This window comes from Balaenoptera ricei, chromosome X (genome assembly GCF_028023285.1).
Source record: "Balaenoptera ricei isolate mBalRic1 chromosome X, mBalRic1.hap2, whole genome shotgun sequence".
Taxonomy (NCBI): domain Eukaryota; kingdom Metazoa; phylum Chordata; class Mammalia; order Artiodactyla; family Balaenopteridae; genus Balaenoptera; species Balaenoptera ricei.
This window is the reverse complement of record NC_082660.1, coordinates 100,660,726-100,687,287: the sequence shown is the minus strand read 5'-3', so window position 1 is coordinate 100,687,287 and position 26,562 is coordinate 100,660,726. Positions and strand designations below refer to the sequence as shown.

General features: G+C 37.5%; 1 protein-coding gene across 1 annotated transcript in view; it reads right to left on the bottom strand.

Moving 5' to 3' along the window:
- ALG13 (ALG13 UDP-N-acetylglucosaminyltransferase subunit) overlaps window positions 1–25,718 on the bottom strand; it is a 67,096-nt gene extending 41,378 nt beyond the window's left edge. Inside the window, 10 exon segments of the mRNA XM_059911942.1 lie at window positions 1,125–1,197; window positions 2,929–2,975; window positions 3,745–3,795; window positions 5,853–5,936; window positions 6,513–6,654; window positions 6,656–6,852; window positions 6,855–6,888; window positions 22,963–23,101; window positions 24,419–24,581; window positions 25,588–25,718. Coding sequence (XP_059767925.1) covers window positions 1,125–1,197; window positions 2,929–2,975; window positions 3,745–3,795; window positions 5,853–5,936; window positions 6,513–6,654; window positions 6,656–6,852; window positions 6,855–6,888; window positions 22,963–23,101; window positions 24,419–24,581; window positions 25,588–25,668 — 1,011 coding nt within the window. The 5' untranslated portion in view covers window positions 25,669–25,718.
- Between the last annotated feature and the right edge of the window lie 844 nt (window positions 25,719–26,562).

Here is a 26,562-nt window from a genome sequence, read left to right as displayed (position 1 = left end):
GCTCTTTGCATATAGTTCTATTATAAAACATATCACTTCACTGTAATTATTTACATGTCTGTCTTCATAGCCTCTTAAGCCCTTAGAGGGCAAGAATTTTGCTGTATTAATTGTGGTATCCCCAAAGCCCAGTAAGCTGCCTGGTACACTACAGGGGCTTAATGTTTACTGAACAAATTGGCAGTACCATCAGTAAAATAATTAACATGCCCCAATTTATACTTATGTTCTAAGTTATCTCTTGCATCCTATTCAGTCTTTTCTACTCCTAATGCCACTTGCCTAGTTCAGGTCTTCTGTCTAGATTACTGTAACATTCTAACAGTTCTACCAGTATTTAGTCTTATCTTACCATCAAAATGCTGCCTGAATTTTGCTCCATGGTATGAAACAAGACAAAACTCAAATACTGTGCAATCTATATTCACTAATCAAATCATCTGGATAGAAGGCTTTTCTTAAAAACTTTTTGGAAGGAAAACTGTATGCTAAAAAACAATTTGTTTACCTGCTGAGAATTCTCAACCAACAAAACAACCTCCTACTATTTTCCAAGCACCTTACTAGGCAGTAGTAGCACATTGTCCCTGCACTTAAGAAACTTTCAGACTAATGAGAGAAACAGACATGAAAACATATACAAGGTGATAAACACTATACTTACTTGGGTGATGCTAGGGGAACAAAAAGGGAGGAAATAACTCCAGGGGAGTTGGTAAAGTTTCAAAGGAATTGAGATACAAAGGAAAAGACAGCATGAAAGTTGGACTCTCTGGACGCATGATACACTGAGGTTGAAGGACAATGAAGCTGGAAAGAAGGTTTGGGACCCTTTAGGTTACTGAAAGTCTAGCTTCAGAGTTTGATCCTTATCTTCTAGTCAATTAGGGTTTTGGGTGTTTTTTTCCTATTACAGAGGAGTGACAAGATCAGGGTTGTTCAGAAAGATAGCTAACAATACTTAGGCTGACTAACTGGAGAGGAAAAGGCTAGTTGTAGAAAAGCTTGGCTTTTAGACTGTGCTTATTTTTTCATTAATTAGGTTTAAAAAGATGATTTCTTAATGATAAACTGGCAACATCATTCAATTTTTTATTTTAGTAAACATTCACTTATCTTCTTACCTTCTCTTCATAGCCATTATCTGTGACATGAGCTGGAGGCCTGCCAGGAGAGCGATAAAGAATGAAATCCCGACTACATGGGTAGAAAACAAAGATGGATGAGAAGAGATAACTTAGTATATGCAAGAAATAGTTATAAGAACAAATATTTGTGCTTTTAAACTGCCTACCTTATTCATCTAAAATAACCTAAAAGTTTAAGAGGATAAATATTAATTCAACATAGACAGCTAACTGTCCCTAAAGTCCTATGCATTTTTAAAATGTATCTTTTTTTTTTTAATGTTTTTTTTTTTGACCAGTATTCTTTATTTATTTATGGCTGTGATGGGTCTTCGTTTCTGTGTGAGGGCTTTTTCTAGTTGCGGCAAGTGGGGGCCACTCTTCATCGCGGTGCGCGGGCCTCTCATTATCGCGGCCTCTTCTTGTTGCGGAGCACAGGCTCCAGACGCGCAGGCTCAGTAATTGTGGCTCACGGGCCTAGCTGCTCCGCAGCATGTGGGATCTTCTCAGACCAGGGCTCGAACCCGTGTCCCCTGCATTGGCAGGCAGACTCTCAACCACTGCGCCACCAGGGAAGCCCTAAAATGTATCTTAATTTGAGGAAAGGAGGAATAAAGAAGATAAATTGCCAATTGTATGAATATAAGTTTTGGAGGCTCCCATTTATTTAAAGCAGGTGTTGGCAAATTTTTCTTGGTAAAAGATCAGATAACAAACATGGTTTTTGCAGGCCATATGATTTACTCAACTTTGACTTGGTAGCCTGAAAGCAGCCATAGACAATGCATAAACAAATGTATGTGATTATGTTCCAATAAAGCTTTATTTATGGACACTGAAATTGAATTTTATATAATTTTCATATGCCATGAAATATTATTTTGATTTTTTTAACCATTTCAAAATTTTTAAAAAGCATTCTTAGCCAAGAGCCATACAAAAAAACAAAAAGCAGGCCAATTTAAAAGGTGGTCCCTGATTTAAAAGCAACAACTGATTAGCTGCCTGCTTGATGCCTCTTCTGTACTACTTCTTGCTGGATTTAGTGAGGAATGAGCAGACTGCAAAACACTAACTTGAACAAGTCCCCATACAAGAGGGTTCTGATTCTATCAAGGTATATGCCATCTCACCATCCTAAGAACTGTGAAGGAGTCTTATACAGATCCAACTCCTTAAATGAACAAGATTCCCACTAGCCTCTAACCCACACTACATAACCTACAGCTTTCAGAAATGCCACTTTCGCAGTTTTAAAGACCAAAACAGAACTTCCAAAGCAATAAGAGCAGTGTTTTTCAAATTTTTCCACCATTACTGACTCCCTAAAGAGCCTTTAAAAAAAATACTTTTCTTAATTTCCCTATAAAATTTTACTACTACAGATATACTGTATATCTGTTTTCATACCGTGACCCTTTGAAGGATCATAAACCAATGTAATATCTAATATTTGTTGTCCTCAGTTAACAATTTCTACCCTCTTGGAAGTGATATTGCTCCATTGAGCACACGTGCACAAAAGGCACAAAGTTAAATACACAAAAATTCTAAGATAAGTATTCTGATTTTCTACAGGAATAGTACTAGCAGTTCTTAAAGCCCTTTATTCTTCCATTCAAACGGACACAAATGTAGAAGTTCTCCACCCCAAAATTACGCCATTAACTTTGCTTAGACCACTTCATTTGACATATCAATACATCAAATCTCAAATATTCCCAATTCTAAAGGGACTTTATTAGAAACCTTACACACACACACGCTTTCTCTCTTAAAAAAAAAAAGAGATCCAACTTACTTATAAATTAGAGAAAGAGCTCTTATTTCCAGATGGCCAGCCTTTTCCTAAACATAAACAATGCATAAAGTTTTTAAAAACATTCTGTATCTAGGAGGTAAAAGTTTTTGCAAGTTCAACAATTGTTTTTTTAGATGCTTAGCACCGTTTTAGATGAAGAATTTGTACAACACACTATAACTTGCTTTGAGGCTTGGGATACTGTGATAGTTACTTATTAACATAAACTTATTCTGAGAAAAAATTGGACCTAAAGATCTTCTTAGTTAGCTATTAAGTAACAAGGACAGGAATGTGGGAGATTTAAAAGACACAATAAAAATGTAATTAGTGTAAGAATACGAAGTTAGCAGGGTATTTAGTAAATGCGTTAAGTCCAGAACTATGCAATTAATTTAATCACATAAAATTATTTTTAATTAAATATGTTTATGAATCTTACTCCCACATAAAAGAAGGATAACTACAAATCAGGGGAACTGTTCAATAAAAAAAAAATAATGACCTCCTAGTAACATTCATTGCCATCCCCCTCCCCCATTAAAGTGAAAAGGCTTGGGTTAGTCCTGTTCCCAAGTAGTGTATACTCTTTCACTAATCTATAGATGATAAAATTGTTAACACACAATTGTCAATATTCAACACAAAACAACAGGTCAATTCCCAGCCTCTAAACTTTTGCAAGAACTATTTGATTCAACACAGCTGGCTACTTAAGAAAATAAACTGGGCCTAGCTAAAGTGACACAGCTGAATGATATTTAGGCTACTATTCCAAATACTCTGAAAAGATTAAACCCCCATATTTGATCTTACCTTGGGATCTCCCAACCGTTCCAGGTATTTCTCAAAAGATTCCTCCACATACTTCAAAAATAAAACAAACTTGACTTAACCAAATACATAGCATTACTGAAATCTGATTATATTCTGCAATATTATCCTCCAATGAGTTTTTGTTCAGCTGAACAATTATGGTATTAAATGACTACTTTGCACAGCACCTCAAGAAGATTTGTACATACACAAAAGTTGAGTGGAGAAAAGCTGGACTATAAAACTATCTTAGGAATTGGTCCTGGCTTATCCACATACCAGTGCATTTCATCAAACGGTATGCCTTTGGAGTTTCTTTTGAAATGCCAACTTAAGTAACGACAATTTTCATAAATCAAGCAAGCACAATAATTATAAGGATTTCAAATTTGACAGCAGACATGCATTTACAAAGTTAAACTGAGGAACTTTAAAAGGAATTTCACTAGTTTCAAAAAAAGCACAGGCAACAAGGGAACTTTTTGGGTGATGGAAATATTTTGTATCTTGACTGCAGTGGCAGTTGCATAACTATATTACTGCCAAAACTTAAAACGCTAAACTTAAAATGGTGAGTTTTATGATATGCAAAATATACCTCAATAAAAATTAAACTCAGGAAATATAATATACATCTAGCTCCACGCATGTATATCACTAGACTTAAAAAATCATGTTAATTTTTCTCAGTTCCCTTTTTAAACAGTTTTGAGGTATAACTGACATACAATAACCACACATTTAAATGGCACAAATAAGTTGACTTACATATGCACCCATGAAACCATCATGACAATCGTGATAGTGAATATATCCATCACCCCCAGAAGTTTCCTTGTGCCCCTCTATAACTTCACTAACCCCCAAGCAACCACTGATCTGCTTTCTGTCACTACAGATTGGTTTGTATTTTCTAGAGTTTTATATAAAGGAAATCATACAGTATGTACTTTTTTTGGGAGGTCTGGCTTCTTTCACTCTGCATAATTAATCTGAGATTCATCCATGTGGTTTTAAAATTTTACAGACATCTTTGTTACTCAAAATGTGGTCCTTGAACAACAGCAAGCATCCCTCAGGAATTTGTTAACCGTGTAAATCTTGGGCCCCAGCTCAGATCTAGTGAATCAGAATTTGTTTTTTTTTAACAAGATCCCCAGGTGATTTGTATGCACAAAAATACTTGAGATGCACTGCTTTACACCATGGTCTTGCATTTGAAGTAATTTCACGAATAATCCTTTCCCCAGGTGTGGTGACGGTTAATTAACTTCAAGGTAATAAGCTTTAAAATCAAGAAGCCTTCATATAGTTTTAAAATTCACAGAAACCTGTTGAGAAAATTAAGAGTAAACCTCGAACAGCAGGCAAATACCCATAATATAGTCAGGAGAACAAATAGTACTGGAAGGGCTAGGAATGTTTAAACAGAAACAAAAAAAAAACAAACAACAACAAAAGAACAGCCACAGGAAAGGGCACACTTCAAATCAGACCGTGATAAAACCTTAATTTGTTAACAAGAATTCAAATAATACAACGTATACGAAGATGTCTTCTAAAAGTTGTTTTAAAGTCAATCATTAGTGGCAGAGCTCCAATTACCACAGTTTGTCATATGAAAAGACATGTTCAGGAATAATTTGTTTCCTTAGAGTTAAGTTTTACAAGATTCTTCAAGTTGACTGGCTGACGATCATTGTGCATAGAATTAAGAAAGAACACAAGGGGTTCCCATTTATACAAATTTAAAAATACACATTTAAAAATACTAACATAGCCAAACCCCTCGTGAACTGATTACTTGTTTAAGAAAACTGTGATATGGATAACAGTCACAATGTGACTTTTTGGGTGTGGGGGGGAATAAATAGTGGGAAGGATAAAGATTAACTTTCTTACTTTTTAATTAGAGTACAAAACAATCTAATTCTGGGAGGAGATCCAGAAGCATGCTAGCTAGGAGGAAGGAAGCCAACTGAAAATAAAATATTTGCTATTGAGAGGAGATTGCGGGATATAATATTCACACGTAGGTGCTCAAAATTCATTTCCTACCTGCTACATATTCTATGAACAACTCTCCCTTGGGTATGTATTCTACTTACAGACTCAAAAGTTTGTTGATTTTCTCTCATATATGAGACACAAGCCTTCCTGATTTCCAAGTGATGGACCTGGCTGCAAAACAACTAAAAAGAAGAGAAAGGCCAGCTCACTGTCAGCAGTTATTTGAAACAGAAGCTTCTAAGACTATGAACTGGACACTCAAGTCCTCCCCTTATTCAGAACATATGTAGGAAATTGGGAAATTAAGTCCTGATCTTACTAAAATCTGTTTTTGTCATCTTTAGCGATATGGAAGAGGTATGATTCTGTCATGCCCCACCCCCGTTTCTACTACTTATGGGCATAACCTATAAATTTTTCCTTAGGCATAAAATTTAGAGGAAGAAGGTGCTGCTTATAAAGGATCAAGATACATTTCAAAGTTTTCTTTAACCCCATTACTTTATCTCTTACATTCCAAACTGGCATTTAGAAAACAGAGAAGATAGCAAAGGCACAGCAACATATTTGAACTAATCAGCAAAGGCACGCACCAAGCTAATAAGTGGAGAGACCCTGATGTTTTAAATAGGGAAAAGGGAATTTTTGTTTTGTTTTGTTTTGTTTTGGTGGGCTACAGGTCTTCTAGCTACAGTACTGTGCCAAGTCTCAAACTCCAAAAACTCAGTATAGAGAAGATATATTTGTTTTCCTTTTACCTGCTCCGAAATAGCCCGAAAGAGGCAAGAGGCATCCTTGGCAGTCAGCTTTCGATACAGCCCTAAGCTGCCTAAATATTCATCCATTGATGCCTCATTCAGAGACTTCTGGCCGCAGTACTTTTTCCATCCTTTATGCATTGTGCACAGGGGGTGGAGTTGGGGAGGGGGAGAAAATAACACAGGTGTGGCAAGAAGGAAAAAGCAGGGTGCAGGTAGGAATGGGTAGCAGTGACAGGGCTTGCTTATGCAGGTATCCAGAAAGCAGCCCAAAGTCTAGGCATGAGAAGGCAGTTGGAGTCAGCGCTGCAGAATCTTGGCACTTCTCAGGAGCAGGAGAATCAAAGGGCTGGCTTGCCCAGGATAAGTCGGGACCCTGTGAAAAGAAGAGGAAGAGCCGATGCTCCTAGGAATAGAGAACTTGACTTGAGAAGGAGACGTGGGAGCGAGAAGGAACTTGCAGAGCTACCTTGTTGGGGAAGGGTGGGATTAACCCAACCAGCCCAAGGTTGAGAGAAGTATGCACAAGCAGCTGAGCTTTGGGACCAAAAGGAAGCCGAGTCTGCAGCTTAACTCAAGGCAACTGCTGCACGTGGTTGCAAAGGGACTGCAATAAGGCTCAGGTGTGTATGATGCAGCCCAGCCCACATTACATTGCTTTAAGATCTCTGCCCGAATTTGCAACCAGTCTCTGCCCAAGTTCCCTGCTCCCTTCATAGTTTCATGTAGATGAGAGGAAAAAAAAATCTGAACATAATTAAGTAAGTAAGCTTTTGTGTTAAGACTATCTTAAGAAACAAAGAAAATGGGGGGGGAAAGGGGGACTCCCTTGATCTAAAGGGGCAGAGGTCACAGTTCAAGCAAAGTAAAGTGCCAAAGCAGTTATCTGGATATTTCAGGTATGATGTTTAAGTAATCTCATTTAGTTCTTCTAAATAATAATAACCCTCTGCTAGGACCACAGAAATTAAATTCATTAGTTATGCTAGAAAACACTGATACAATTCTGAACTAATGTCTCCAAACTACTGTACAACATTAACAGAAAGAGAAATTGCAAAAAGTGTGTTTCTCTGAAAATGCAAACAATGAAAATTTAAAATGAAGCTTAATGGAAGAAATATCTTACCCACAAACTTGCTAATAGGCTACATTTAAAATGCTGTGGCACCACACTAGAGGTGTTGGACATGAGAGGCATGTTTCAATGTTTAGGGCACTTTTCTGGAAAAACTGCTCTTAAGTCTGAGAAAACCAAAGTAAATACGACTGTACTTTTGTAAGGTTCAAAAACAGCACTGGTCACTTGTATTACTTGATTCCACCGTCAAGTGTTATTTAAATGCCAAAATACAATTCCGTTCTTACTTTTTCTAAGTGTTTTAGGACATAAATAGATCTAAAGCTGGCTTTGGAGAAGCTGCAAAATTAAGCTGCTTTCAGAATTGTTTTTCTGGTATCTGTGGCTCCAGTAGTAATCATGACTGCCTCCAACAGGAAAAGCATCAATAATCAATTTTACAATTTAGGAATGAAATAAAAGCATGGTAGAAAAAATAAAATCTTGACTTTCTTTAGCATGCCAATTTGAAATTACCTTGACTAATTTCTTTTTCAAAGAAACCAAAACACTGGCACAAAAGTTCTGAAACATGGTTTGGGAAGAGGGATCACCATCTTTAAGACCATAAATTCACTGAGAAAAACAGAATTATAGTGAAAAAGTTAATTCATTTTCGGCATTTTTCACTTCTAGAGAAAAATATAAATTCTTCATATTTATTGCTATTTATACTAAAAATATGGTATATAAAGCTTCAATCAATATTAACCCATACACTTCATTTTGAAAAAGGGAATAAAAGAAGGGAAAACTGGGAGAGGGAGAGAGAATCAGAAAATAGGAGAAAGAGCAGGAAACAAAGAGAAGAAAAATTAGAGGCAGGAAGACAAAGAGAGATAGAGGAAAGGGAAAGTAAACACACAAAGAAAACACACAGAAAGAGACCCATACAAATTCAGTCAATTGATTTTTGACAAAGGTGCAAGAGCAGCTCAATAGAGAAAAGATAGTGTTTTTATCAAATGCTGCTGGAACACTTGACATCCATATGCAAAATGAGAACAATGGGGCTTCCCTGGTGGTGCAGTGGTTGGGAGTCTGCCTGCCAATGCAGGGGACACGGGTTCGAGCCCTGGTCTGGGAAGATCCCACGTGACGCGGAGCGGCTGGGCCCGTGAGCCACAGCTGCTGAGCCTGCGCGTCTGGAGCCTGTGCTCCACAGCAGGAGAGGCCGCGATAGTGAGAGGCCCGCGCACCGCGATGAAGAGTGGCCCCCGCTTGCCGCAACTGGAGAAAGCCCTCTCACAAAAACGAAGACCCAACAGCCAAAAGTAGATAAATAAATAAATTAATTTAAAAAAAAAGAACAATGATCCTCAACCTATACCTCACATCTTCTACAATAATTAACTCAAAATGGATCAAAGACCTAAATGTAGAACAAAACTTCAAAACTTTTAGACAAAAGCATAGGAGAAAATCTTCAAGACCTTGAGTTGGGAAAAGAGAACTTAGATATGATATAATAAAAGAAAAATTGATTAGTTGGACTTTATCAAAATTAAGAACTTTTGCTCTGCAAATGACACTATTAGGAGAGTGAAAACACAAGCCACAGACTGGAAGATACATATCTGACAAAAAAACTTTATATCAAAAATATATAAAAGAACTCAAAAGTCAACAATAAGAAAACAACAACACAATTTAAAAATGGGCAAAGATCTGAATACACATTTCACCAAAGATATAATAAGCACATAAGAAGGTGTTTAACGTCATTAGGAAAATGCAAATTAAGACCACAATGAGACATCACTACACACCTACTAGGGTGGCTATGATAAATAGTACAGACAATAACAAGTGTTAGCAAGGACGTGGAGAAACTGGATCCAAAGTAAAAGCAGCCAGATGCAAAAGGGGCATGATTCCAAAAGATATGATTCCACCTATGTGAAATATACAAAAAAGACAAATCTACAGAGAAAGAAAGCAGGTTAGTGGTTGCCTAGGGTTGAGATGGGAATAGGTACTAAATGCAAACAGGCACAAAGGATCTTTTTGATGGATAAAAATGTTATAAAACTCTTTTGTGGTGATGTTTGCACAACTTTGCATAATCACTAAGAATTATTGAACTGTACACTTAAAACTGGTGATTTTTTAATAGCTTTATAACATAGTTCACATACAATTCACTCACTTAAAAGGTGCATTTCAATGGTTTTTTAGTATACAGTTGTACATCCATCACCACAATTTTACATTACCCCAAAATGAAACCCCACATCCCAGAACCATCAGCCTCCAATCCTCCTATCCCCACCAACTCCATGCAACCACCAATTTATTTTCTGTCTCTACATATTTGCCTATTCTGCACACTTCAAATAAATGGAATACAATATACAGTCCTGTGTAACTGACTTCTTTCACTTAGCATGATGTTTTCAAGGAGCATCTATGTATCAGTATTTCAATCCTTTGTATAGTTAAGGCAGATTTTATTTATCCATTCATCAGTTGACAGACATTTGGGTTGTTTCCACTTTTTGACTATCTCGACTAAGGCTGTTATAAACATTCATGTCCAAGTTTTTGTTTGGACATTTCTATTCTCTTGGGTAATACCCAGGAATGGAGTTGCTGGATCATATGGTAACTCTATGTTTAACCATTTGAGGAACTGTCACCACTTTCCACAGCAGCTGCACTATTTTCATTCTCATCAGTAGTGTATGAGGGTTCCCAATTCACATCCTATCAACACTTACTGTCCATCTCTTAGATTATAGCCATCCTATGTGGGTATGACGTGGTATCTTGTTGTGGTTTTGTTTTGCATTCCCCTGATGGCTAATAATGTTGAGCATCTCTTCATGTGCCTGTTGGCCACTTGTATATCTTTAATGAGATACTACTACATACATCTTAGAATGACTAAAATAAACTTTTTTTAAAAATGACAATACCAAGTGTTGACAAAGATGCAGAGCAACTGAAACTCTCGTATGTTGCTGGTAGGAATATAAAATAGTACAGCCACTCTGGAAAAATAGTTTAGCAGATTCTTATAAAATAAAACAGAGTTGCCATATGACACAGCAACCCCACTTCTGGGTAAATATCCAAGAGAAATGATAACTTAAGTTCACACAAAAACCTGTACATGAATATTTATAGCAGCTTTATTCATAATCATGATTCCTCCCAAACTGGAAACAATCCAAACATCCTTCAACTGGTGAATGGACAAACTGTGGTACATCCATACAACAGAACACTCCTCAACAATAAAAAATAATGAATTATGGATATATACAAAAACATGTGTGAATCGCAGATGCACTGTGCTAAGCAAAAGGAGAGATTCAAAAGGCTACATACTGTATGACTGCATTTATATGACATACTGGAAAAGACAAAACTATAGGAAGGAAAAACAGATTGGTTGCTGCCAGTAGTTAGCATTGTAGGAAAGGGTTGACTACAAAGGGATGACAGGAGCGGATTTATGGGTGTGGTGGAAGAGTTCTGTATCTTGATTGTAGTGGTGGTTACATGATGATGCATTTTTCAAAATTTATAGAACTGTACATGAAAAATGCTAGTTTTGCTGTATTTAAATTTAAAAATAAATAAAACAAAAATAGTAGAAGGAATAGAATTTCCAGTTGAGGAGCTCACAAAACAGACAAGGTTGGAGAGAAAAAACAAGAAAATTAGAGGATCAATTCAGGAAAGCCAATATCTAACTAACAGGAGTCCCAAAATGAGATGAAGAAAGCGGAGAGGAAGAAATAATGATGATGATGATGTAAGGAAAATTCTAGCACTGCAGAATATGACTGTCTATATTTAGATTGAAAAGGTCCATGAAGTAGCCAGAACAATGAAAGCAAAAAAGATGATCTGCAATGCATATAACAACATTCTAAAGCTTTCTGAGAGTAAAAACAGGTCTTATACAGAAGATCACACATATGAATAGCAATAAACTTCTCAACAGAAGAACTAGAAGCTAGAAAACAATGAAGTTCAATATTTGAGGGGAAATTATTTCCAACCTTGAACTCTATACCAAGCTATCAATCAGATGCAAGAGTAGAAGGCGGCATTTTCAAACTTGAAAGATTAAAAAAAAAATGCGCCTTACTGTCAGAAAGCTAGTGGAGGATATCTGAAACCAAAATAAAGAAGTTAAACCACAAAATGGGGTGGGGCACATAGAATCCTGGAAACAGAAGATTCAACACAAGAGAGAAGCAAAAGGAATTTTTAAGATAAGGATAAAGAGGAAATCCCAGGACAGACTTTTAAGCAGGACTATATAGAGAACAACCAGTTCAGGTAAAAGAAAAGAGAACTCCAGCACAGACATATTAAAAAATAAATAATAATAAAAGTCATAGATAACTTAGCATATTTAAACATACTAGGAAAGATGGCCACCTCTGTTGGAGAGTTTGGGAACAGTTCTATAGAAAACTGAGCAAATGAAAAAACAGAAATGAGGTAAACAGTTTTATAGAAATGTAATCAATCAACACGTACCACATGGCTCATATGTGAATACTGTACTCAAAGAATCATAATAATGTCAACACTGAAAACAGATCTCACCATAACTGATAAACTAAATTTGTTTTTGTTTTTTAACTTTAAATATCACCTATAGACTTCCCACTGTGGAAGAAAGGGAGGAGGGAGATAAAGCCTCTCTTCCACAGCAGAAAGTCTACAGATGATATTTAAATTTAAAAAACATGTTTGAAAATATCACTTATAAAACATATAAAATAATGTAATATGCTTACCTACGGGAAGCAGGGTTAGAGATGGGGAGGAATGGGACATAGAACTGCTGTTTCTTGTTATAAGCCTTGTAGAACTAGTTAAAATTTTATATATTTACATGTATTAAGAAATACTAAAACAAATAAAAATTCAATAAAGTGAGCAAGAAACAGACTGGCATAATAAACTGGGAAAATAAATAAGTAGAATGTTACAGCTAAAAGGGACCTCTTATTTTACAGATGAAGAAATGGGTTTCAAATAATTATAAGACTTGCCCAAGTTTTCACATCCAACTGGCAATAGTACTAGGACTAGAACTATGTATTGTCTCCTGATTCTTGCATAATTATTATAGAGGAATTGCATACTAAAGAAGAAAAGATATGAACAAGGACTCAGAGATGGTTAAGTACAAGTCATGTTCCCCAAATTAGTACAACAGGACTTCTTAAAAAAGACCAGTGGGACAATACTAGAATTCATCCTGTATATAATAGAAAGCAATTTCATAGTATTTAATACTGTCCTTTGAAATATCTATTGCATTGAAATCCAAACTGGCTATTTTTCCACAGCAAACTACTCCAATCCTGCAAACCTCTAGAACAGTGGTTCTTAAGTGAAGGGCTTGAAGAAAGATTGCCCCATGCCCAGAAATTCTGATTCAGCCAGGTCTGGGGTGGGTCCCAAGAATTTGCATTTCTAACAAGTTCTCAGGCGATGCTGATGCTGCTAGCCCAGGACCACACTTTGGGAACCAGTGCTCTAGAACAAGGTGTTCCACAAGTTATTAAGTATTCCTAAGAAGAGAGTTTCAAGGCCACCTACTATTATCCTGTCTCTGAGGTTCATATGCCCATTAGCAATATTAAAGGCGTCAAGGAATGCTAAAGTTACCTGCTTAACTTTGACCTGGTCTTTCCCATAAGAGAAAAAATGGTTTAGGAAAAGGCCAAGTCAAACTTAAACAGGTAACTTTAGCATTCAAGTTACTAATGGTTTTTTAATGCGCTACAGCTACTGCTTTCAAATTTTCAAAGTTTGAGAAATGTTACTCCAGAATTTTTCTGTGATCTAAATCTAAGGTTGTTGGAATAATTACATAAGATACTGCATGTCAAGTGCGTAGCACTTAAGTGTTTAAGTATTGACTGCTGTTAACTGTTACCTGCCAAATAAAGTGGTTCACTAAGAAATTATTCTTTGGTCAAAAAAAGAAAAAAAAATGGTAAGAACCAGAACAATTTCACCTAAATTCTTGAAAATAATGGGAAGAAAAATAATTTCCTTAAAGACTTTTTAAGCACTGTACTCTGGGTACAGATTAAAATAAAACAAATGGAAGAAAATAAAAATAACTTAAAATAATTATCATTTGACCTGTCATAAAATTGACGTCCTTTAATTTTACAACTACCTTCCATACTGTAATTCAACTTGAAAATGGGATTTGTTGTTTTAACTGGAATTGCCTATTTCTTCTTTCACTGATGAAGTAGGGAAATTCTTTGAAGTACAACATATAAATACTGATAGTTTTAATTCTAAGATAACACTCCTTCATGTTTCAACCAATTAAATGAGGTATATGCCGGGAATTTTTTTTTTAAAGCATACATTGTCTGTGACATGTATGGTATAGTTGCAAATGTATAATTGTAAATGTATAAAAATGATGCTGAGTTATCATTTTAATTTCTGAGAGACAATATGGTACCATGAAAAGAATATTATGAACTTTCTTATGCCACTTTCATCTCTGCATCAGTTTTCTTATCTGTAAAGTAAAGGAGATGGGCTGTATGATCTCTAAGCTCTCTTTCAGGTCTAAAGAACTGTGATTCTCTGTGATTCAACGGTGGGTAACAGATTTGCCCTCCCTTTAGATGATCAAACTTGTGATTGACATTAACCATAAAAATAGCTTATAGGGGGATTAACATATCATCCTGGCAAATTGTGAGGCTGAATGGCCCACATAAAAATGAATGATAACTCTTACCTTATCAGATGAAATAAACAGACCTAGGTTTTTAAAGGTAACAAAATTTTTAACTGTAAGTGGTGATGGATGTTAACTAAACTTATTGTGGTAACCATTTTTCACTATATACATACATCAAATCATTATGTTACACAAGTTAAACAATGTTATATGTCAATTATATCTCAACAAAGCTGAAAAAATTAACAATAATAGATACATGGATATAACGACTTGTAACAACCTGCTGAAAAGGCAATTAGTATTTTTTTAAAAACTTAATACTAAATCATTTAACTATTTTTAGTACCAAATAACATGGGGGCAATGGGGGAAATTGCTCTGCAACTCTACAGAACCTTTTTAAGGTCTTTCATTACTGAAAAATATAATGGTAAACTGTCTTTTTTAAAACATGTTTTAACAGCACTCTGAAACTAGAACCTGTCACTTCCTTTCATGGTGAACATTTAAACAGAATTAGCAAAGCAAGGTTAATGAGGAAAAGAAATACAATGGTTCCAAAACAAAATTTGGCCAATACAGCCCTATTCAACCTCCTCAAGTTTTAGGAAGGAGACAGTAAAGAAAAAGAACTGATTTCCCAGAGCAGTTATCCTTGCTCAGATATGCAAAACAGAAGAAACATTACCAAGAGCCACTTGCTTTCATTTCCCTCTCTTCCCTACTTCCACCTGAAGCATTCTAATACAGATTAGAAAAAAAGGAAAACAGTACTCTTTAAAAATATATCATATTGACACAGAAATACTGAAGGTTGCTTTCTGTTGTTTTTTTTTAAGCTACTTGCAGTGTCCAATCAGTCTACAGACAGACAGGGGATTGAAGAAAGGGAGAATAAAGACCAGAACATTCTTTTCTTTGTTTTGATGCACTGAAAAGACTCATGCACTTAAACCTCTAAGTAAACTTTAATTCTCTAACTACAACCCCAACTAGAGACTGAATATGAATTTAAATATGAAATTCAATGAAGATTTTGCTTTCTGTATCATTTAGGACTATATACTGTGAATTCTAGGAAAATATCTCTAAGCCTATTCCTACTTCTTAAAACAAAAACTCTAACCAAGAGAAAATGTCTTATTTCAACATTTCTTATTTTCAAACATGCTACACAGTTGTTTTTATGTCTTAGAAATCACCTATGAGGAAAGCTAGTTTTACTAATTCACAAATGGAAAAACTGAAATCCAGAAAATTACTTAGGCTGAAAATTTAGGAATGGTTTTCACTCCTAAATTTGGGGAGTGTATTATCCACCCACTTCATACAGCAGTGGAAAAACCACCACTATGTTCTGGACAAAAGGGGAAATGAACAGTAACAAAGATGCAATATATGGCCTCTCACAGACATCATTCTAACAGTGACTATCAGTTCAGCAAATACTTTAGAAGCACACTTAACAGTAAATGAGTAAATTACAACACTGTATTGCTTTACCAGACAGCCCAATGTAATATATCCTAAAATAATTACTACAAACGAAAATAATTTTCATTTAGTTCCTTTTATCAATTAGAAACAGTACTACACAAGACATTATGGATTATAGATACTGAGTTAGAGTATTAAGGTGTCAAAATGTGTTGTTTGGCATGTTTTAAACGAAGAGAAAAATTTATAATTTGTGTTATATTATAAAAACTGGAAATTACTAAACTTAAATGTATTTAATCAGAGGGTTTAATTATAAAGGAGTCTAATAGTTACCATCAAATATTAACGAACAATGACCAAGGAATTACTGAAGTTGGCCTCCGTCTAGGGATTCTTAACCTGGGGCGGCCTCAAGGTACCTGTAAATTCCCTGAAATTCATAGCAAAATATGTATATGTGTGAGTAGAGAGAGAAGCAATAGTTTTAAGTATTTTGAAGGGTTTCATGGCCCCAAAAAAGCTTAAGAACTACTGCCTTAGAAAGCAGGACTGTAGCCATCAAAATAAAATCATGACATTGGAATTCCCTGGCAGTCCAGTGGTTAAGACTCCACGCTTCCACCGCAGGGCACACGGGGAGGACATAAAAAAATTCATGACAGAGTGTCAATCATAATAAATAATTTCAGCCAGGATACGGTAAAAATTCATAAAGACAATAAGGATCTAGAAGTGAAATACTAAAATAGATGAGACATGATGGTATAAAAACCCCTCAAAATATTTTTTAAGAATCAATATCAACGTCAAGAAACATGTGTTTTACTTTCCCGTTTGAAGCTAGACTGTTTTGCTCACCTTTTATCTAGCCACCAACAAAAATCGTAAGAATTCAAAGAACTATACAAGATTGTGCTAGAATATTCATGTAAGGAATTAACCATTTAACAAGGAGTTAAGTGTGATTTGGTGGTTATCCTAAACCTTTCTCCATGTAATCTTTTACTGGAAAACACTATAGCTACTGCTGTTTATAAACCTCTGATTTTTAACACCATGTTTGTCCGAAAATCCCCAACAGGTACCATTCTTTGACAGACCCTTAAATACCATTAGAACATTACATAGGATCAGCACTACTATGTTTCAGATGCCATTCCTATAAATGCTTGATCCTACAAACTTCACCATATAATGCGATGGTCACATCTTTCTCCTGAACAAGAGACATACTAGATATTTTGAAGTCAAGGAGAGTAGGAAATGAATGTGTGCAAGATGACAATGTTTCCTAGACCCAATACCTAATCAAGATGAGAAAAGAATACTAAGTTACAGAAGTGCATTTATCATTTACGGATAGCCAACTGTTTTTCAGGCAGAGGACGCATGAATATATAGTTCCTCCTCAACTATACTTAAGAGTTCCTCCAGAGCAGGAATCATGTCTTGAGTCCTGCTGATACAAAAAGTAGATTCTTATCATATTCTTATCCCCCATAAAAATATGGTACTAATTGTTCAGCAGAAAATTGATTACCACACAGCTATCAGGACCACCCCGTCCAAATCTTTCCCCAATAAACAATTTCAAGTAATCTGGCCATACATCCCATTTCTCAGACCACATGAAGATTTTTGGTCATCTCTGATAATTTCCTATTTTTAATAAATCACAGGGATTAAGTGCTTATACTATAATAAAGGACCAAGAAAAATATCTATATTACTGTTAGTCATTCCTGACATCCTTAGTCTTGGAAAACTTCCTCAAATTATCAAAGTGGTATACATTTTTATATTGCCCTTTGTGTCCACATGATTTGCCTTTAAAAGCATACAAAGCAGTGCTCTGATACAGGTTCTTGGTGTCTAGAATCACTTGATAATACTTTGAGATGACTACTTTTCAATGTTACAGAACCCTGCATCAAGTTCATCAGTTGTACTATCTTACCTAACACCAAATCCTTAACTCTCTTTCCTTCCAAATTATAAGCACGTAGTCATCTAAAATCCTTACTTCCCAAGCATACTATAACTTCACATCACTTTTCACCTACTCCAACATCCATCAACTTTCTATTACCTGTCCACCTCTGCACCTACCAATGATGTGAATTTCTCAAAATACTAAACTTTCTCTTTCACTTCCTCATCCCTGGATATCTAAATACCTCTCAACAGAAAACTGCTACATAAACTGCATTGCACTTACACACTGATTTCAAAAATCTGAAGCCCTGTCAGGTAATGAAACTAAACAAATTTTATTGGGTAAATATTTCAAATAGAATTTTTATTACCATGAATTTTTTCTTAAGGACCAATTAGAAATACCCTTCTAATTGGGCAATTAATTTATCCTAGCCTCTTTCCTCATCTGTAAAATGAATGGTTTGCACTAGGTATTTTTAAAATTCTCTACCAATTCCAAAAATCTGCAATTCTTTGTCTTAAAGTCTTTATTTGTTCAATCTAGTATCAATGCTATACCGTGGCATTTTGCTAGATTCCAAAAACTCAGGAATCACCGGTTTCTAAGTCCCAGCTAAGGTTGCAATACACCAAAGGAAAACCCAATTTAGTGAACTGTGAAATTCCTACTAAAATAATTAAACTTCTGGAAATGAAGAAAATCTCCCTTGGAAGGGATTAAAGTAACTAAAGTAAATACTAGGCAAACAAATATAAAGAAACAAAAAGCTTACAACATATATTATGGTATGGTAGAAAGAGCAGAGGACTGGGAGTCAAGAAGTTGCTTCTAGTGGCAGCGCTGCCAAAGGCTGTTATTTTAGACAAGTTGTAACCTCTGGGCTTCTTCCTCATCTGTGAAATGAAGGGATTGGACTACATGATCTTGAGGATTCCTGCCAAATCAAAATGGTTCTAAGATATCCTTTGATTTTTAAACCCCACAACAGATGTAAAATTTTACAAAGGTATAGTCAAGAGATGTCACTACACACAATTGACACCACTGGCTTAAGCCTCTGCTAAATGAAATAATGGAATCTGGGTTATGTGCTCTTGTGGGAAAGCAGCAGAGGATTTGGGGCCCTATGTTCCTCTTTAGTTGTCTAATGTTTGAGTAGACCCTTTCATTTGTTTCTGATTCTCTATGGTTAATCCTTCATGACATAAGATAATTAAAGACTGAGTGATCAACATAAATTTTAAGCCACATTTTTTCTCAAACTAGAGAAACATATTTAAAAGAGAGGCCAGAAAAGTGAAATTCTCTCTATGGATTTGAATAGGGCCTTTCCTACAGCATTAGGTTAACATTAATATACAATTACGATTATGGTGCTGTGAATTCTCAACTGTGTAGATTACTCACTTTTTAGATTATTCTCAGCAAAATTTAATCCAAGTTGGTATCCTCCTGCTGCCCAGAGTACTTCTCAGCCACCACCTTCTACCATTAGTAAGAATTTATTTTAATATTAGCCTAAGTAAAACACAATCAGGAGAATAAATCTACAGAAACATTATATAATGCATCCCAAGTAAAATGTTTAGAATATTCAACATTTTGGGATAATACAATCAAAAACGAATCTTTATAGTGAATGCTCTATTTTTATGGATGAATTATATCTAAACTTTCTACCAGAAAACTATCAATACTTATGAATAATCTAGTTTATTTTATAGGTCTTGAAACCACTTACCATAATCAGAATTTCATAAAGTATCTATTTTGAGTTACGTGAATTTTAAAACCATATACTTAGGCCATTACACACATCAGATCATTTATTCATTTGTAAAACTAATTTTATAAGGGCATAAATTCCTCTATGATGCTACAGTAAATGTTTCAATACCACTGTGGGGGGAGGGTCCTTAAAAAATAACAGCAAGTCCTATTGGCACAAGTGCTTTTTGATTTACTCTTCTCAAACCAGTAAAGCTTTGACATTGGGCAAGATTATTTTTGTCACTTTCTATTCATATTTTACAGGAAAACAGTGAACACACCCACTCCACTCTATTCTTCAGGATAACAGTAGTTTCTCGAAGTACAATAGATCAACTGACTTGCTACCTTTTTAAGGTAACTATTGAGCTTTTTATTTCACAGAACACAATCCATCATTTTTGTTGGTCTTTTTTTTTTAATTTGGTTCCTTGGATTATGAAGCTGAAGATTCTGACTCAATTTTTTTTTACAAGTTTGTTACTGTTTCATTTTTTACTCTAATATCAAATTAACTACATTTGAGGTTTTTGTCAAAGTTTTCATATTTAATTCATTTTTTTCATGATTCCAAATCCATCTGGGATTCTAGAATAAAACATGTGAATGCTCACTACATACTTCTTTTACTAAAACATGAAGATTAGGGAAAAATCTAATAAATTTGTGAAATTGCAATTAGAATTTGGAGCCAAATGCTAACATTCACACCATAAAATTTTCTATACATTCTACAGATGTGGGAGACTTATTAATTTATATTATTCTACAAGTATATACTCTGTATTTAATTTGATTTAACCACATTCCATAAGTTGAATTTGAGGGGTGTTTTTAAAGTGTTGAGAGTTTAGTGTTTATTTTTGTAATCCAACAACTTTATCCAAAAATGCAGAAAATTTTTCTGGCTGGCCAGGAGGAAAACATTTCAGTGTTGAAAAGTCCATTGACTGTAACAGCCCAGGAAGCGTGCTAAAACAAAAGAAGAAAAATATTAGGTAATATGGGAGAAAATTCCATAATTCAATGCTGCCCACTTGATGACTGAATCTAACGTCCAAGAATATTGTGATGGTTCTCAAACTGTATATGTGAATTTCAATGTATTTTAATATTATAGGTATACACAATAATAAAATAATACAAAGACCACTACATGTCAATAGCAATTCAACATTTTATCTTTTACATCAACTGAAATATTTCAGAAATGTTATTTCATGAAAGATGTGGTCACGTGGCTTTGGAACACGATTCTCAGGACTGGGCTGATATAACTTGAAGCAAACTCAATTTATGAAAACAGAATAAATGAAACCAAAAGTAACAGCTGCAAGACAAGAACAATAAGCTGGGGAGACTACTAGACCATGCATGAAGATTGTGAAATAATTTTTGCTAGTAATTTACTACCATAAATCCATATATAACTAAGCAACATACAGTCGCCATGCACGTTGGAAATAAGGTTCAGACTCACAACATAAAACTATTACTTCAGAAATTTAATTAAACCAGCCACTTAAATTAGAACAGACAATCATCCAGCCTACATTTGGGGCAAATAAATGATATACCTAAAATAAAAATACAACCAATTATTGATTCTCCTTATGGCATCCACGTGTGCGACTTTCTTGAAATTAATACAAGAAAAAAGGAATTCTAAAACTGAAAAAAATTAATAAATTGGAGATTTGTACAGCTCCTTTTTCAGCCTGACTAGAGAGTCAGGATGTGTCTGTGAAATCAATGTTTTCCCCTTTTTAATGTACTAACATAAAAATCGAAGCTGATTTAATATTTAGAATGAAAATACTCATCAAAAGTGTCTGGAAAAATTGACTTGCATAAACCAAGGAAGATGAACATTGATTCCTCTTCATAAATGGTATTAGTATTAACCCCTAACAATCTCAACTACCTAAGGACAGATATGCCCATTATCTGAAGCCCACATAATTTTGATTACCTAGCTTCTCCCCTCACTCACAATATTTTAAGAATGGCTTCCATATTACAAAGCCACCCTGACATTCCCTCTCCTCCGTCATTATAGGGATTAGGACACCAACCATTGCTCCTGGAACAATCAATAAATCTGTCTCCTTTCAATGAGAATAGGAAACTTTGTTTTCTGTTCACTGATGATGCCAAGTGCCTAGAATAAGGCCTGGCACACAGTATGTGCCCAATAAATAATGAATGAACAAGTATTTACTGAGTGCCTAAAACACAGAAGCAATAAAATTAAAAGAAAAGCTTATGTTCTAACCAGTTTTTTCTAAGGTTTATTTTCAAATTAATTTCAATTTATTATAACATAAGAAATATGCATTTTGTAATACTTGTATGAGGTCTTTTCTCTTTAAAACATCAAATTAGGATAGCTTTGAAAGTCAAACAATTGGGAATTACTGACCTGACCCCTTGGCAAGCTTCTAGTGTCTGAAGAAGAATTAATAGAAAACCAGCAATTTTCTTCATCCTTCTATTGTGATGTTGATCAGTTCTTGCTGAATTCTAATATACTTCTAGAAAATAATACTCCTTACCATAAAGCAATTCCTCTGCTTAAAATACTCCCACGGTTTCTTATTAAACATAGAATAAAATCAGAACTCTTCTGTGAACTATCCCCACCCAGCTTCATCTTCATACTACATTCTCTCCCTTGCTTACTGTACTCCTGCCACACTAACCCTCTGTTCCTCAAACACACCAAACTCCAAGCTCATTCCCAACTTAGGGCCTTTGCAATTGCTGCTGTTCTTTCTGCCTCTAGAGCTTCACATGACTGGCTCTTCCTGGTTATTTAGGTCTCAGCTCAAATGTCATATACCCAGTTATGCCTTCCCTGACCATTCTAATTAGTTTTCACCCCAGCTATCACATCACCCTGCCCTATTTTCTTCATAACACATTTCACCATATGAAATTGTCTCGATTGCTTATTTATGAACTGTTTACTGTCTATCTCCCACCACTAGAACGTAAGCACCATGAAAGCAGGGACTTTATGTCATGTTTACCACTGTTATCCACAGCACCAAAAACAATGCCTGCCATGTATTAGGTATAGTTGAATGAATGAGTAAGTTTAATTTAGGGATTCCAGTGGATTTACTGAAGGCAAAACCTTAATTAAAAATAAGCAAATGCCTTCCTTGAATAATGAAAAATAATGAACGCAAAAGTTTATATTCTCAGAGACCTGCACACCCAGATGAACACACACAGATACGTGCACACACACACATTCAGATATTCACATGCAATGAAATAAGCATAAACACTGAAAGAAATACAACACAGATATCACAGTCAAAGTAGAAGACAAATGAGCAGGTTTTACAGGTGAGAAAATCAAAATGTTTGCTAAGTGGGAGAAGGTAAGAGATCAAAGATACAGGTGGGTTAGGCAGGTGGGTAAGAATAGCTAGGAAGGAATTAAGACAAGAGATCAAATAATCAGTCTCTAGTATACCTGCAGGTACAGTAAAAGAGATGCCCGTCTTTGTGTAGCTGCTTTGCCAATTCCAGCTGATGATTGTTCATCAACTTTTCATTTATAACCACTATGAGGGGCTTTCTTTTTTCCAGAGTCTCCAAACAGCTCCCTGCACCTACGAAAATATACCAAATTTGTTAACACAGTTTAAAAAAAAGTTACGGTGCTTCACCAGGCCTTATAACTAGAACTCAAAAGATGAAAAATTTAGTTGGCAACACGACAAATCAAACCTTTTAATTAAACATCCAAAATGACAAAAAATAGTTATGAGTGGTCTCTAGTTGTTACAAACCTGACTTGAAAAACACGTTCTTTATCACTGCCAACAATATCAGTGCTTTGCAACTTGCCCTCTAGTTGTATGCCCTGGGCATGGGCCTTGAATCCAAATAAGATTCAGGTTCAACATACTGTACATGAAGCCATGCTGCACTTCTATTCAAACACAAGTAAAAAAGCAAACCTTCAGTAGTGACAAGTACCAATAAAGGAAAACTGACCACTCCTTAGGAGTCTGCTTGTCAAAATAGTCAAGGATAAATCTCCACAAACGTGCATATATACAATATTTGGGTCAATTCAACTTTTAACTCTAAACTCATTTAGATAGTTTAAATGGGAGCAAGGAGACTGCTAAGCGAGCAGACAAATCCTTTTTGGGTAGACGATGCCAGCACCAGACTGTTATCTGTCTGCCGCTTACTGACAGGACAAATTACTTAACCTTTTTTTTTTTTTTTAATAAATTTATTTATTTATTTATTTTTGGCTGTGTTGGGTCTTCGTTTCTGTGCGAGGGCTTTCTCTAGTTGCGGCGAGTGGGGGCCACTCTTCATCATGGTGCGCGGGCCTCTCACTATCGTGGCCTCTCTTGTTGCGGAGCACAGGCTCTAGAACTCAGGCTCAGTAGTTGTGGCCCACAGGCCTAGTCGCTCCGCGGCATGTGGGATCTTCCCAGACCAGGGCTCGAACCCGTGTCCCCTGCATTGGCAGGCAGACTCTCAACCACTGCGCCACCAGGGAAGCCCTACTTAACCTTTTAATAGAAATGTAAAAAGTCTTCCAAAGCCAAATTCTCAATGACCAATCCGACCAATTAGCTGGCTGAACATTCCTGCTGACCTAAGCCCAGATACTAATTCCAACTGACAACTCTTGACACATGTCACTGGATAAATTATTTTGCCTGTGTTTAGAATTTCTGACTGTAAAGTTGGGCTTCAGTGATTGATTTCCCATTTTTCTATCACCCATAATTATAAATTCTCTCCAATAATGTTCCCGACTGCTATACTGAAATCAGTATTTTATTCAAAAGGGCTACCGGTGAGTTACCCTAGTGATTTTATTTTACATCAGAAAAGTTCGAGTTTCTGTTCTTATTTCTTGTCTATCAAAAACCAAACCGGACGGTTCTACGGCACTTTACCGGCGTGACTAATAACAAGATCTGCTTTCTGAAGGTCTTCTTTCAATGAATCCTTGTATCTGTAAACATCCAGAATAAATGACTCCGTACTGAATGGTTCAGGTACCACCTTTCCTCTACCTATTTGTAGGACAAGTCGGTTGTAACCGAGGCTCTGGATTATCTGAAGCGGGAAAAAAGAAAAAGCGGGCCTTTTAAACAGGCTACTGTAAAAACAGTAATATCGACAACAAACTACCCAATCGGAGCACGAGCTGCCGAACAGTCGAACTGGATGGAGCCCGTTAGTTTTTCAAACGGCTCCTTTTTCCCCCGTCCCGGGCCCCGACCTGGCACCTCACTAGCCCTAAGGAATCTAAACGCCCCAGGTCATCCCGTCGTGACAGAAATGGCCCAGCAAGAACTAGGAGACCAACGCAAAGACTCTGAAAAAAGCGTCGCAAACTAGGGAGGGAGGGCAAGGAACAGCGTCGTCATAGCACACGGCTGGGGCTGCGCGAACCACGAGCCCTAAGGAGAGGGCGCGCTTGGGGGACGCCGCGCCGCGCGGGGACGCCGGCCGCGAGGGTGCCTGAGCCGGAGGTAAGGCATGGAGACCGCGGCCCGAGCGCGGCGGGGCAGGGCCGGGGCAGGGCGCCGAGCGGTCCGGCCGGGTCGGGCCGGGCAGAACCCGACGGAGCGCGTCGACCGCGCGGCCCCAAGGAGCGGCCAGCGAGGCGGGCACAGGCGCAGGCCCGGGCCCGGGAGGCGGGCCGGAGCCCCGGCTCGGAGAGGTGGAGCCGCTGGAAGGAGGGGCAAAGCCGGAGGACGGAGAGGCGGAGGCGGAGAATCCGTGGAGAAAATACGGGAGAAAGAAGAAGCCGGAGAAAGGACGGGGAGGAACGGCCCCGCAAAGCTGTGGGGAACGGGAAGAGGAGGCGGAGGACCCTAAGGAGCGGGGGAGCTGAAGGAGAGCCCAGTCAGGCGCGGGGAGGAGCCGGCTGAGGAGCGGCGGCACCAGAGGTTGAGCTGCCGGGGATTCCTCCCGAATGCAACAGTCAGGCAAGGTTACCGAGGTTAACGGTCAGGCTGGCGGCGGCGAGCGGCGAGCTCAGCGCGGGGAGTCCCGCCGCCTCCCGCCCGCCTCCCGCTCGCCTTCCGCCCGCCTCCCGCTCGCCTTCCCCACTCACTTGCAAACTGTCGTGCGCCGATACACACGCAATAAGGTCGTCAAAGCTGGTGGTCCCTACAGTAACAAACACGCACTTCATCGCGCGTGAGCCACAACCCTGAATATCAAGGGCCGGATGTGACGTAGCGGAGCCCACGTGGACGCCGCGGAGCCCACGTGGACGCCGTGGAGCCCACGTGGACGCCGCAACTGCGCAAGGTACGGAGAGCGGAAGTCGGCCTTGGCCGCCAGGGGGCAGCAGCCACCTGATCTGTGTCGCCGGTGATGGGTAGGGAGCAAAGAGTGTTCCTGGCCTATGTGCGGGACACTGTTTTAAGCCCTTTGCGTGTAGAAGCTCATGGGACCCTCACAGTTAAGGAGGTGGGGATTGACAAATTTATTTTTTTCAAAAGTGGGGTTTAAAAAAAATAATCATGAAGCCTCTCACTCTTGTGTTTGCATCCTTGCTCGGGTACCACAGATCTTTTAATGATATAGAAATTTGGGATTCTTTAGCCAAGATACATTTGAGCGACGGTTTTACTTCAAGTCTGTTGAGGGCATCTGAAAAAAAAGTGCCTTTTAAAAATCGCTCATTAGGGCTTCCCTGGTGGCGCAGTGGTTGAGAGTCTGCCTGCTGATGTGGGGCACACGGGTTCGAGCCCTGGTCTGGGAAGATCCCACATGCCGCGGAGCGACTGGGCCCATGAGCCACAGCTACTGAGCCTGCGCGTCTGGAGCCTGTGCTCCGCAACAAGAGAGGCCGTGATAGCGAGAGGCAGGTGCACCGCGATGAAGAGTGGCCCCCACTTGCCGCAGCTGGAGGGAGCCCTAGCACAGAAACGAAGACCCAACATAGCAATCAATCAATCAATCAGTCAATCAGTCTTAAAAAAAATCGCTCATTAGCCTGGGCTCTTCTTCCAACTGTGGTTCTCAAGAAGCCAGAGGCCTACAGAGTCTTGGAAGCTGCAGAGAAACGGTAATCTCCATT